The sequence below is a fragment of the Puma concolor genome, chromosome B1 (genome assembly GCF_028749965.1).
Source record: "Puma concolor isolate L17-30 chromosome B1, mPumCon1.1.hap2, whole genome shotgun sequence".
Lineage (NCBI taxonomy): Eukaryota > Metazoa > Chordata > Mammalia > Carnivora > Felidae > Puma > Puma concolor.
Window position 1 is genome coordinate 166279635 of NC_141670.1, and position 14161 is coordinate 166293795.

The 14161-nt window shown below is 36.3% G+C and overlaps 1 protein-coding gene across 7 annotated transcripts in view; it reads left to right on the plus strand.

The window, feature by feature from the left end:
- FRYL (FRY like transcription coactivator) overlaps positions 1 to 14161 on the plus strand; it is a 272920-nt gene that overhangs the window by 63672 nt on the left and 195087 nt on the right. For 5 of the 7 annotated variants that reach the window (XM_086705110.1, XM_086705108.1, XM_086705107.1 and 2 more), the window contains one exon: positions 6660 to 6791. The exons of 1 other annotated variant lie outside the window; for it this stretch is intronic. Coding sequence is in view for 1 of the 6 variants with exons in the window: in XM_086705106.1 (XP_086561232.1) it covers positions 9602 to 9821 (220 nt within the window). In the remaining 5 variants the exon portion in view is untranslated. Of the gene's footprint in view, positions 1 to 6659; positions 6792 to 6818; positions 9822 to 14161 lie in introns of those variants that run through there. One more of the 7 variants, XM_086705106.1, reaches the window with a different exon arrangement.

The window sequence follows — 14161 nt, forward strand, 5'->3', positions numbered from 1 at the left end:
CTGCAGAGAACGTTGCTTCATCAGCAAGAAATATATGCAGTGAAGCTTTATTTTACCTCACTATCATTATACAGCATTTTTTTTAGCAGGTGATATAGTGTAATCTGTGATTACATTAGTCAGCGTAATAAGTTTCTGTACCCTTTAAAATTGAAATTTGGGAGAAGGTTAAAAAGAATGACAGAAGGGTAAAATGCAAGCCTGTTTTAAAAATTGTAAAAATGAGAACATTTCTAAGATAAGAGAAAAAGTGAATTTCTAAAAATTGAACTGTGACGGGAACTGTAGATTTTATGAACCATCAGTTTTCTCTGTTAAAGGGATGATTGTAAGTTCTTTATATTAGTGATTTTTACCAGTCAGACATGAAAGATATCTGAGTAACTGCTGCCTGTATTTGATTATATGTGAGTAGATTTTTCGTACTTTATAAGATCTCTGTCAGATTTAAAAAATTACTGGATTTTTATATTTTCCATAATTATTTTTGCTACTGTGAATAGGAGCTGTGATTATTCTAAATTTATTTGAAAATGATCGCATCCTTATTCTAAAAGGCTGTCAGAACATTTGGATCATTTTGGTCTTTTGCATCATTTAAAGAGGCCTTGTGAGATTCCCAGAATAATTTTAATAGAAGGGCAGGAATGTGCCCTCATAGATTACATATCTTGCAGTCTGGTTCCTTTCTTTAGTTGAAATCTGATGAGTTTCTAGTCACTACACATTCAAGTATTCAAGTCCAGTTGGGCCTTGAACAGCACAGGTTTCAACTGTGCTGGTCTACTTGTATGTGGATTTTTGTGGATAAAGGCAGTCCAGTACAGTTAATGTATTTTCTCTTATGACTTTCTTAACATTTTTCCCCTTATTGTAAGAATACAGTATATAATACATGCAACATACAAAATAATGTGTTAATCAACTGTGTGTTATCAGTTAGGCTTCCAGTTAACAGCAGGCTATTAGTATTTAAATTTTGGGGGAATCCAATTATACGGTTTTTGACTGTGCAGGGATCAGCACCCTTAACCCTTATATTGTTCAAGAGTCAACTGTGTAAAATACATCCTGAAGTCAAATTTAGAGTGTTGAGTTGGCATCTTGGAAATAACTTAGGCTGATCTTTTAACCCAGGGGGATAACCCTTTTTATAGCATTTTCTAACAACCTTTGCCTTAAAAACAGTGAGCCGGGACTTCATTTCTTTATGAAGCAGCCTTTTCACCAATTATGTAATAATTATTCTGCGTGTGGAGTTGAAATCTACTTTGTGCTAGCCACCATAACTGCCTTACTCTCCTTTTCAGATTAGGAGGTATACAGACAAATACTGAGAATATCATCCTAAACATCACTGAGATTCATTTACTCTTAGTTTTTTTGCTCTGTTTGCTTGAGATGATTATTTTCTCTATCAAAGAAAGACCTATACTTCAAGGGTCTTGAATTAAGATACAATTAAGATACATTCAACTTGTAGATTTCTGTTCTTTATAATTCTAGTAATTCTGTTCAGAGAGGAAGTGAGGTTAATGTGCCATCTGAACCCCGATTCAACTTTCTCTTTTACTTTTGGACTGAAGGGAAATAAGGCTGTCCTTGGAGGACCTCATTTGACCTGAGATCCTCCCAAGCACCAGAGCTGGGCCATTGTTCTCTTTATTTATTGCACATGGAAGCTTCTAGATAATTTTTCTTGCTGCAGGTTTAAAGCCTTGCCCCTTCAAAGCTTGTGCTATTTGTCTATTTATAGTCTCTTCAGTGTTGTTAAATACCAACTGACCTCCCCAAGTCACTCTTGTTTATATGACTTTTTTCTTTTAGAATAAGAAACTATACCATTGATTACGTGTATACCATGACCACAGTTACCTAATCTGTTTGACCTGAACCATGTGAAAAGTAGTAATATCAAAGTAGTAATAGAAATTACTCTTTTTGTAGATGAAATACTCCTTACATTAATCAAGTGAAATGAAAATTAAAACGAGTCCCATGTTAAGTAATATATATGGAGACAAGATGGAAAAAACAATTGACATGCAGAAAGAAACCCCAAACCAAAACAAAAACAATAAAAACCACCCCTGCTAAAAATGATTATAACCCATAAAGAAGGTCAAGGAGGTATAAACCAACTATTTCCTAGGGTAACCAAAGTGAAAGTTGGAAATAGGAAGGTTATGTATCTATTAAGGAGGTATTGGAAATACTAGATGGACATCGGGAAGTCTTAAAATGACACAGTGCCCTGACAGCGTGGTTACAAGAGAAAACATATTTTTATAAAAAGCTTGGCTTAAGCTCTTGCTATGTCTGAACAAGAGGCTCATTCAAAAGTGAAGCAAAACGAAAGACCTGGGCATGCTGGTACAAATCAGACCTCTTTGAAGTAGTTGTAGTATTCCTGAAACTGATTTGTACTCCAGTGGTAACTGGTTTAGTGATTTGTCCTAGAAGATGAAGTGAAAGTTTAAATTTCATTAAACATGGACTATTGCATGACTGTACTTCCCACTATGGACAGAAAAGATCTGTTGCAAATAAAAGCTTTATTTGCTTTGAGGGAGAAATGATTCCATGAACCTAAGATGATGATACTTTAGTATCAAGAATTTTGGCAGAGTTGTAGATATCATTTTGTTAACAGGTTAGGAAATATTTGGTGGGGCAGTCAAAAATTCGACTTAAGTTCAGGGGTGCCTGGGTGGCTCAGTCGGTTGGGTGTCCAACTCTTGATCTCAGCTCAGGTCATGATCTCACGGTTCTGTGGGTTCGAGCCCCACCATTGGTCTCTGAGCTGATGGCACAGAGCATGCTTGGGATTCTGTCTCTCACCCTCTATCTCTCATTCGGAAAACCAAACCCGCTCACTCTCTCTCGCGCTCAAAAACAAACATTAAAAAAATCTTTAAAAATATTTCTAGTATGTCTGAATGATATTGGTTATGAATAGGTGCAGATGAATTAGTGTCTTATTCATATTTACCAGTTTTTTTGGCTTCACAGATTTGGTTTTAGTCATGATTTAGTTGATTATGCCTGTGAACAAATGGAATATCATATTTCTAACTTGGCTAAAGGAATTTTAAATAAAGGTTAAGTACAAAAATAATATTTTAGAGAGTAGTTAGTCTTTTCTCTTGGATTGAGGATTAAATTCACTAAATAGAGAATAGTAAGAAACCAGTTATAATTTAAAATGAAGGTGAGTTTGAGTTTTCAATGCCAGAGTTAAAAATGTAGCCTATTTACTGAAAAATGCCGCTACTGAATGTGTACCATCACATGAGTTCTTATGTATAGTAAAATGACCACTCCCTGCTTAGTAACCATCACATTATTAGAGGTGTGGTATAATAATTCATAATCCATGTCTCCCTCAGTTAATATAATTGGACTTTGAAGAATATGTTTCTCAAACCTTCTCTGTAGATGAGATAAATATTAGGCCTTGTAGATATATGAACTATTTTGCCAACTATTTATTTTAGCAAATAAAATAAAAATATATTAAATGTATTATTGCTTAATGAAGGTATTGACATGTTAGTTCAGTCATTGACATTAGTAAAAGCATTACGTGTCACTGCAAAGAGAACAAAGGGAGTGGGAAACTGTAGATTAAAAGGGATTTAATTGACCCAGTAACAGTTGCCTGTATGGATTTTGTTTAGATCTGGATTAGAACAGACTTTAAAAAAAAGAAAACACTTATGAGACAGTTGAGGAAATTTGAGCATTGATTTGGCATTTGATGTTATGAAGAAATTATTATTAATTTACTGTAGATATTATAATGATATTGGCTTATGCTTCAAAAGCAAATCTTTATCTTTTTTATTTTTATTTATTTTTACAATTTTTAAATTTTAAAAATTTACTTCCAAGTTAGTTAGCAGATAATGTAATAATGATTTTGGGAGTAGAATCCAGTGATTCATCCCCTACATACCCAGTGCCCATCCCAAGTGTCTTCCGTAATGCCCTTTGCCGATTTGGCCCATCCCCTCACCCATAACCCCTCCAGCAACCCTCAGTTCTGTATATTTAAGAGTCACTTATGTTTTTTTCCCCATCTCTGTTTTTATATTATTTTTGCTTCCCTTCCCTTCTGTTCATTTATTTTGTGTCTTAGATTCTACATATGAGTGAAATCCTATGATACCTGCCTTTCTCTGACTAATTTTGCTTAGCATAATACACTCTGGTTTCATCCATGTGGTTGCAAATGGCAAGATTTCATTCTTTTTGATTGCTGAGTAATACTCCATTGTATATATATGCCACGTTGTCTTTATCCATACATCCATCGATGGACATTTGGGCTCTTTCCGTACTTTGGCTATTGTCGATAGTGCTGCTATAAATATTTGGGTGCATGTGCCCCTTTGAAACAGCACACCTGTATCCTTGGGTAAATACCTAATAGTGCAATTGCTGGATCGTAGGGTAGTTCTATTTTTAATTTTTTGAGGAAACTCCTTACTGGTTTCCAGAGTGGCTGTACCAGTTTGCACTTTTACCAACAGTGCAAAAAGGGTCCTCTCTCTCTCTGCATCCTCACCAGTATCTGTTGTTGCCTGAGTTGTTAATGTTAGCCATACTGACAGGTGTCAGGTGGTATCTCATTGTGGTTTTGATTTGCATTTCCCTGATGATGAGTGGTGTTGAGCATTTTTTCATGTGTCTGTTAGCCATCTGGATGTCTTCTTTGGAGAAGTGTCTATTCATGTCTTTTGCCCATTTCTTCACGGGATTGTTTTTTGGGTGTTGAGTTTGATAAGTTGTTTATAGATTTTGGATACTAGCCCTTTATCTGGTATGTCATTTGTAAATATCTTCTCCCATTCCATCGGTTGCCTTTAGTTTTGCTGATTGTTTCCTTCACCGTGCAGAAGCTTTTTATCTTAAAACAAATTTTTTTTTTAATGTTTATTTATTTTTGAGAGAGAGAGAGAGACAGCAGCAGAGTGTGAGCAAGGTTGGAGTAGAGAGGGAGATATAGAATCTGAAGCAGGCTTCAGGCTCTGAGCTGTCAGCACAGAGCCCAATGCAGGGCTTGAGCTCACGAACCTCGAGATCATGACCTGAGCTGAAGTCGAACACTTAACTGACTGTGAGCCATCCAGGTGCCCCCAGAAGCTTTTTATCTTGATGAGGTCCCAATAGTTCATTTTTACTTTTGTTTCCCTTGCCTCTGGAGACGTGTTGAGTAAGAAGTTGCTGCAGGTAAGGTCAAAGAGGTGTTTGCCTGCCTTCTCCTCCAGGATTTTGATAGCTTCCTGTCTTATGTTTAGGTCCTTCATCCATCTTGAGTTCATTTTTGTGTGTGGTGTAAGAAAGTGGTCCAGGTTCATTTTTTTGCATGTCGGTGTCCAGTTTTACCAGAACCATTTGCTGAAGAGACTGTCTTTATTCCATTGGATATTCTTTCCTGCTTTGTCAAAGATTAGTTGGCCATACATTTGTGGGTCCATTTCTGGGTTTTCTATTCTGTTCCATTGATCTGAGTGCCTGTTTTTGTGTCAGTACCATGCTGTCTTGATGATTACAGCTTTGTTGTTTTTTTTTTAATGTTTATTTATTTTTGAGACAGAGAGAGACAGAGCATGAACGGGGGAGGGTCAGAGAGAGAGGGAGACACCGAATCTGAAGCAGGGTCCAGGCTCTGAGCTGTCAGCACAGAGCCCGACGTGGGGCTCGAACTCTTGAACTGTGAGATCATGACCTGAGCTGAAGTCGGACGCTCAACCCACTGAGCCACCCAGGCATCCCAATTACAGCTTTGGTAGTACATCTTGAAGTCTGGAATTGTGATGCTTCCAGCTTTGGTTTTCTTTTTCAGGATTGCTTTGGATATTTGGGGTCTTTTGGGGTTCCATGCAAATTTTAGGATTGTTTGTTCTAGCTCTGTGAAGAATGCTGGTGTTATTTTGATAGGGATTGCATTGAATATGTAGATTGCTTTGGGTAGTATCAACATTTTAACAATATTTTTTCTTCCAATCCATGAACATGGAATAGTTTTCCATCTTTCTGTGTCTTCAATTTTTTTCATAAGCTTTCTGTAGTTTTCAGTGTATAGATTTTTCACCTCTTTGGTTAGTTTTATTGCTAGGTATTTTATGATTTTTGGTGCAATTGTAAGTGGAGTTAATTCTTTGATTTTCCTTTCTGCTGCTTCATTATTGGTGTATAGAGATGCAACCAATTTCTGTGCATTGATTTTATATCCTGTGACTTTGCTGAAATCATGAATCAGTTCTAGCAGGTTTTTGGAAAAAGCAAATCTTTACCTTAGAGATACATACAGAATATCTACAGATGAAGTGGTATAATGTCAGGAATTTGTTTGAGGATAATCCAGAGTGGTGGTAGAGGGGTTGAGGGGTGGGTAGGAGGTATCAATGAAACATGATTTGCTGGGAGTTTATAATGGTGGAGTCATTATACTATTCTGAATAATTTTGCATTAGTTTGAATTTTTTTGTGATAAAGATTTAGAACAAATCTAATGCGACATTGTTCAAAGGATACTGGGAACACTAGGTGACACTGCTATATAATGTATTCAGAAATTAAGATGGATATGAGCAACAAATGTACTTATAAGCATGTCTTATGTATAAATCTTGTATTTTGTTTTTCTTTAGAGCTGAAGCCATTTATTTGAATCTTGGATGATTAGCACCTAAATGCTTAACTCTCAAAACTACTCAAGAGTCCCACAGTCAGGATTAGATGACTCAAGTTACCACCAAGAAATTACTGTCTTAAGTTCTCCGGTAAGATTATACCAATATTCTAAAGGCTAAATAGTGACTATGAAGGCTAAAAAGATTTTTAAATGCTATATTTGAGCCACTAGCTTCTATTAGAATTCTTTTAATGTTTGTTTACTTTTGAGAGAGAGAGCGTGTGTGTGAGCTGGGGAGGGACAGAGGGAGAGGGAGACAGAGGATCCCAAGTGGGCTCTGTGCTGACAGTATAGAGCCTGATGCAAGGCTCGAACTCAACCACCATGAGATCATGACCTGAGCCAAAGTCAGACACTTAACTGACTGAGCTACCCAGGAGCTTCTATAATTTTTTAATCCCGACTACTGTGGCAGGAGTTGGAAGTTGTGATAACCAACCAAAGATCTTAGAAATATCAACATGCAACAAGGCTTTATGGCATTTCCTGCTCACAGATTCAGCTAGTAATGGGTACAGTCTTGCCTCTGGAATGCCTTGTTTTCCCCTTGCTATATGTCTCAGGATGGATCTTCCCGAAGCTGATGCTGAAAAGGAGTTTGGCTTCCAGGATGTTCATTGGGGATCAACACCTGTAAAGAGAGGAGGTTAGGAAGCAGATTAGGCAGAGGAAATTGAATTGCAATTCAGACTTAACAAAGCTTTGGCCACCCTACAGGAAGTTCTGCAGTTGTGAGGGTTTCTTTCCCTCCATAAGTAAATAGTAAGCTCTTTGGGGATAGAGACCTATTTTCAATGCCCTTGCACAGGCCATTGTAAAGCTGCTCAGCAAATATTTGTGGAATGAAAGAAATCTGAGTAATATCTTGTGGGTTTTTTTAGTTTTTGTTTTTGTTTTTGTTTTTTTTTCTGTAACACCCAAGCCTTGCCTGTCCTTTCCCCAGATGAAAGTGCAGCTTAGAGCAATGGGGTTAATGGAGACATAGGTGGTTGTCCTCTATATCATGAGCAAACATGGAGGTAACTTGCCCTCTATAATCAGCCTGCTATAAACCACTGTTTCTGGGCTCCATAAGATAAGGAGGACCTGCATCGGGGCCCAAGGAGAACCACTAACAGGAGTTGTAAAGAATATGAGATCCTAGGGGGAAGGCGGGGAGAAGATCCTGGAAGACACAGTGACAGCTTCTCGGTACTGAGGCATATGGATTATGGTTCTGACCTGTTGTTTTTTTTTCTGTGTGGGGGGAATAGGCTGTTCGGATACGAATTTTTATCCTTTTATGCTCAAGGGTTAAGAGAACATCTTAGAAGTCTTTTTTTTAAAGTCAACTTGTTTTCTAGTAAGTATGGTCCTGCTTTAGTCTTTCATTTGATTTCCTTGTTTTTCCCTCATTTTTACTGTAGGATTCCCTGAGACAGGATATGTGTTAATAAATCCTCTAAAATTTCCCTGAACTTTACTAATGTATTATTTACTGCCTTGCATGTAGAGACCTTCAATTATTACCTTTTAAATGAATGAAATAAAAAATAATTGATTCTACACCATAATTAATGTGTTGTAGAATAAGTGTTTAATAAGGATTACACTCAGCAATTCAGGACCAGAAAGTTGCTTGTTTTTACATTACAGTTTTTTTTATAAGACTTTTTTAATTTTTAAGTAATCTCTACACCCAACATGGGGCTTGAACATAACAACCCCAAGATTGAGAGTCACATGCTCTTCTGACTGAACAAGCTGGGTGTTCCTATACATGACAATTTTTTCTGATGCCTATTTAGACTCTTTTATGCTTCATCTTTTAAAATATGTAAATTACTTTCTTCATGTTGACTATTAGAAGAAGGAGATTGTACTTGTGTTTCACTGGGTGAATTACATTTATTTATTTTTCATGATTAACATGTATATCCTTCAAAGTTTTAAATTTGATTATTTAGGGAGTTTACGCCTTATCTGATCCTTCTGTATTTTTATGTCCTTCTTGCTTACTTAGTACCCCACCAGAGGGCAGGCAAAGGAAAGGAGAAAAGAAGATACTGATTTCAGTTCCCAAATTCTTACATAGGCACCTTTCACTTGCATATGTTGTTGTGCTTCTGGGTGATGTGAAGACAATAGGATCATCTGCCTTTTGCTATTTTAAAATATTTAGTAGAATGCTCAGTTATTTGGAATTAAATTATGTAAGGTTGATTTCCGGGATTATAGAACTAAATAAGTATACTTTAAATTCTTCAACTTTATATTCTCAGATCCATGTATTTTTAAGTTATCCATCTTTTCTTGGTAATTCATGCCACTGTTTTCATTGCTACTATTGATCATTACGATTGACTGTAAGGAGAAGATTTTGTGTTTAAAAGTACACTAGAATGTTCACAATACAGTGTAAAGTTTTAAAATACTCCTTTCAACGTCCCATAACACTTGATGTTTCTGAGGTGATCAGGGAATTTTCAGAATGATAAGAATTATCTTTTGAAATTCAAGTTACTGTTTTGCTCTTTTGCTGGAAGTTTCTTTAAAAGAAAGACACGCCTCAAACGAAAGTAAATTTGCCTGAACATTATCACAGCATAGGTTTTAAAGTCTAGATGAGGACGCTAAATATTTTATGGTCTCAGTATGGCCGTTAACACCCATTGTACACGGACACTAGATGTGTGTATGAAGTGCAGTTTCATGGTCTCTAGCTGTTTGGCCTGTTATCAGTACGAACAGCAAATGGTGTCCAAATCAGCTTCAAAACAGCTGGCAGTTGACTTGCTGGCATTTAGCACCACCTAAGTACACAATGACAGTTTTTTGCTCTTTGACACAAAGAATGTACCTTCCCTTCTCACCGGGAAGCTGGTGCAACCATCTTTCTGTGTGCTTTTGGATCTAGTAATGCAGAAGAACCTTAAAATGGATTTTTTAAAGAGAGTCGTTCCTCCCATTCTTTCGGGAGATGTGGTTTTGGACACTAGAGATAGTTTTCGGGAAAGCTCCCCAAGATTACTTAAGATGAAACGTCTTAGTTTACTTTCATCAGAGAAGATTGTAGATGAGAAAGATGGAATCCATTTCTGTCACACTAATTATGACAAACACCAGCATCACCAACTAGGTAAAGTAAAAATGTACTATTTTCAATTCTTTAAAATACTTTAGGAAAGGAAAATTATTTTTGTAAGTACCGTTCTAACGAGCATACGTTTTTGTTTTGAAGATCAAGTTTATTAAAAATGTTTAATATCGTAAATGTCTATTTGATCTAATTTTTTTTATAGTATCCAAGTTTTTGTTTTGAGTTTAGATGGAGAAATGTTGATGGTATGGATCAAGATGAAGCCATTAATACAGTAAAAAGTTTGGTGATCTTTGGAAAATATTTTGATGAACAAAGTATTATATTTATTGAAACAATGTTACTGGTACAACCTATGGGATATGTAAATGCAAATTAAGATACAGGTTTTATCTTATCACTATAGAAGCCACTTATTTTGTTTAAAAAATATATCCCATTCTTACAAAAAAAAATATATACATATCCCACTCTTTGTTCTAAAGATAGTGACTATTTGGAGTAAAATATCAAAAAAGTCACATCTTTGAATATAATGATTATTTTGTGTCATAGTATCTTTGTTTTCTTTAATCCAGCAATATTGAATTTGGTGTCTTTTAAAGTCTGAGAGAATAGTATTTCTTATAAATTAAGAGAAAAATCAGCTGTGTGTATAGCAGCTGGCAAATATAAGACAGGAAAATCCTTTAGGAAGAATATGGAAAAATGCTCTAAGTTTTTACATTTTTGATTAAAACACTTTAAAATGTTAAAATGTTTTGTATGATTATGACCTTTTTTAAATTTTATTTTTAATTTTTTAAAATTTACATCCCAATTAGCATATAGTGCAACAATGACTTCAGGAGTAGATTCCTTAGTGCCCCTTACCCATTTAGCCCATCCCCCCTCCCACAACCCCTCCAGTAACCCTCAGTTTGTTCTCCATATGTATGAGTCTCTTCTGTTTTGTCTCCCTTCCCTGTTTTTATATTATTTTTGTTTCCCTTCACTTATGTTTATCTGTTTTGTCTCTTAAAGTCCTCATATGAGTGAAGTCATATGATACTTGTCTTTCTTTGACTGACTAATTTCACTTAGCATAATACCCTCCAGTTCCATTCACGTAGTTGCAAATGGCAAGCTTTCATTCTTTTTGATTGCCGAGCAATACTCCATTGTATATATATACCACATCTTCTTTATCCATTCATCCATCAATGGGCATTTGGGCTCTTTCCATACTTTAGCTATTGTTGGCTATTGTTGATAGTGCTGCTATAAACATGGGGGTGCAGGGGCGCCTGGGTGGCGCAGTCGGTTAAGCGTCCGGCTTCAGCCAGGTCACGATCTCGCGGTCCGTGAGTTCGAGCCCCGCATCAGGCTCTGGGCTGATGGCTCGGAGCCTGGAGCCTGTTTCCGATTCTGTGTCTCCCTCTCTCTGCCCCTCCCCCGTTCATGCTCTGTCTCTCTCTGTCCCAAAAATAAATAAAAAAATGTTGAAAAAAATAAACATGGGGGTGCATGTGTCCCTCTGAAACAGCACACCTGTATCCCGTGGATAAATGCCTAGTAGTGCAATTGCTGGGTCATAGGGTAGTTCTAGTTTTAGTTTTAGGAACCTGCATATTGTTTTCCAGAGTGGCTGTACCAGCTTGCATTCCCATGATTATGAACTTTTTAATCTTAGGGAATAAATAACTGCTCATATAAATTAATGTGATATTTAGTAGAAAGAAGAGTTTCTGTAAGCTCTCTTAAGTTTTTTTATAGCTGTTTTCTATGCATATTTTCATATGCACATGCACATTTTTATTTCTAGAATTTAAAAATGAGATTTACTATCCAAACTCCTCTGATACTTGCCTTTTCTTTTAATACATCATAAACATCTCTCTGTCTCACTTAAAGTGCTCTCCGTTGTTGTATATAATAGTTTATTCAATCAGTGTCTTAAACTGATGAACATTTAGAATGATTTTAATTTTTAGTTATTAAAAATAATTATGTAACAAATATTCATTTATATCACTTTTTACCTCTGTATGATTACTTCTCAGTATAAATTTCTTTGTACATTTTAAATTTGAATACACAATGCCAAGTTACCATTCACAAATTTCTCAATTTAAGCTCCCCAGGGCAGGGCTTGTCCCTGTTTTTTTGTATTCTCCCTATTTCTTGTCAGTTTAAAAAATAGGGTCATATTTATGAGAAACCGTATATTTTGTTTTAAAAATATCAATTGTGTAAAAGAAAGGAGAAGGGAATTTAAGTTTTTAGAAGAAATTTATGTTGGCATTTACAATGTAATGGTTAGAAGTCATTTTTATGCTCTTCACATATTTGGGTGGATGAAGTAAAGGTGAGGCCACTGATGGATTAGTGTGTCTTAATTTAAATTAAAATTTGTAGGGGAACCTGTGTACAGGCTCAGTTGGTTCAGCATTTGACTCTTGATTTTGGCTTAGGTCAGGATCTCCTGGTTTGTGAGACCAAGCCCCGGGACGGGCTCTACGTTGACAGTGTGGAGCCTACTTGGGATTCTCTTCCTCTCTCTCTCTCTCTCTCTCTCTCTCTCTCTCATTCTCTCTCTCTCTCTACTCCCCAACCCCACTGGTGCACACTCTTTCTCTCGCTGTCTCTCTCAATAAATAAATAAACATTTAAATTAAAATCTGTAAGTCATTCAGCCCTTAGTTTTGTGTTCAACAGTGTATGTATATGTGAAACCTATGAATATATTTATATGTGCAGTGATTTAAGCTATTAAAAATTTACTTTAGTGTTCAGTCTTGAATTATCTTAGTTTCCTTACCGTACCAAGGACTGCATGGTTGGACTTGGTGCTTAAATGGTCTCTGCTATGTCCATTTGTTTAATATGGTTCCTTTTTTTTTTAAGACTATTTTACACATTTTTGAATACAGCACACACGTTACAAAGTGTAATAATAAGATTTGTAATTTATATTAATTTGCAAGTAAGCACTCAATGGTTAAGAATTTTCCCTAGTATTTATCCTTTTACCAATTGTGGTCAAAAGCAAAGCAGAATCATGGAGTGCTGAAGAATCTGTTTGAAATGTCAGAGGCTACAGGTTCTTTGTGGAATAACTGTTGCCCAGTTTTTCTCTTCAAGAACAGAATTCAGTTTGGGGCACCTGGGTGGCGCAGTCGGTTAAGCGTCCGACTTCAGCTCAGGTCGTGATCTTGCAATTTGTGAGTTCGAGCCCCGCATCAGGCTCTGTGCTGAAAGCTCAGAGCCTGGAGCCTGCTTTGGATCCTGTGCCTCCCTTTCTCTGCCCCTCCCCTGCTTGTACTCTGTCCCTCTCTGTCTCTTAAATAAACAAACAAATAAATAAATAAGTTTCAAAAAATTAGAAAAAAATTCAGCTTTATAGAGTGACTTAAAATTAACTTACAGGACTTCTTTGGCAATTTCTGTAGAGAGATTTGGTTTTAAAATGTCTGGTTCTTCAATTTCAAGTTACTGATCAAATTCCTTTTCTTGAATCTCAAGATGTGATACTAAATTTATATTGTAGATAAGAATAAGACACACATGATTCCCAGCCGTCTGCAAATAGGTTGCTTGCAACTCAGCTTGAGTGAATTTTACTTCCTGTTTTCTGGTGGTTCTGGGATAGAGATAATGCAGTAGTTTAGCCAGAAGTCACGCAGATATGACTGGGTGCAGTTCTAAGGGGTGTTACAGTTTTGTTCATGTAATAAAAGGAGAGATCAAGGCTATCGAGAGATTTCATATCACTAATACAGAGAAGGAACTATTCTTTGGAGAGAAACTGGTGTGGAATCTCTCTTTGTACTTGTATCAGGTTATTTACTTGTTAACTCAAAATGGAAAATGTCATTTTAAGGGATGTTAGGCAAGATTGTAATATGGACTGATAACTATGCTTTTGTGAGAGAATCAATTGAGAATAAGCCAATCTGCAATATACAGAAATTTTCCTGGTACTTTTCGACCCTAGAAGTGTTCATAGATATTTGGGGTTTCCTTCACAAAAATATGCGTAGAATTTAAAGGTGTTTTCAGGGTTGATATTTTGAACATTTCTCTTTGCGTTTGGTAATTTTTTTCACTTTGTAACTGTCTCTGGATATTAAGTCAACATGACATTTTAAGAATTTTGTAGACATTCTCAAACAGCTGACTGGATTTGCCAGAAATCCTCTGTTTCTCTGTAAAACCTATTTACAGATGCCTGTGGCTGACACTGCACACTGTCCAAAGCCTTTCCCACCATTTTTGCACCCAACAGGTTGGGTTGTGTGGGCTTACCAAGAGTTGGCTGTGTTTTAAGCCAAACCTGTTTATGCCAATTACGCTTGTAATGGTGATCGTGCAATTTAGTTAGGTATTACCTAATTCAG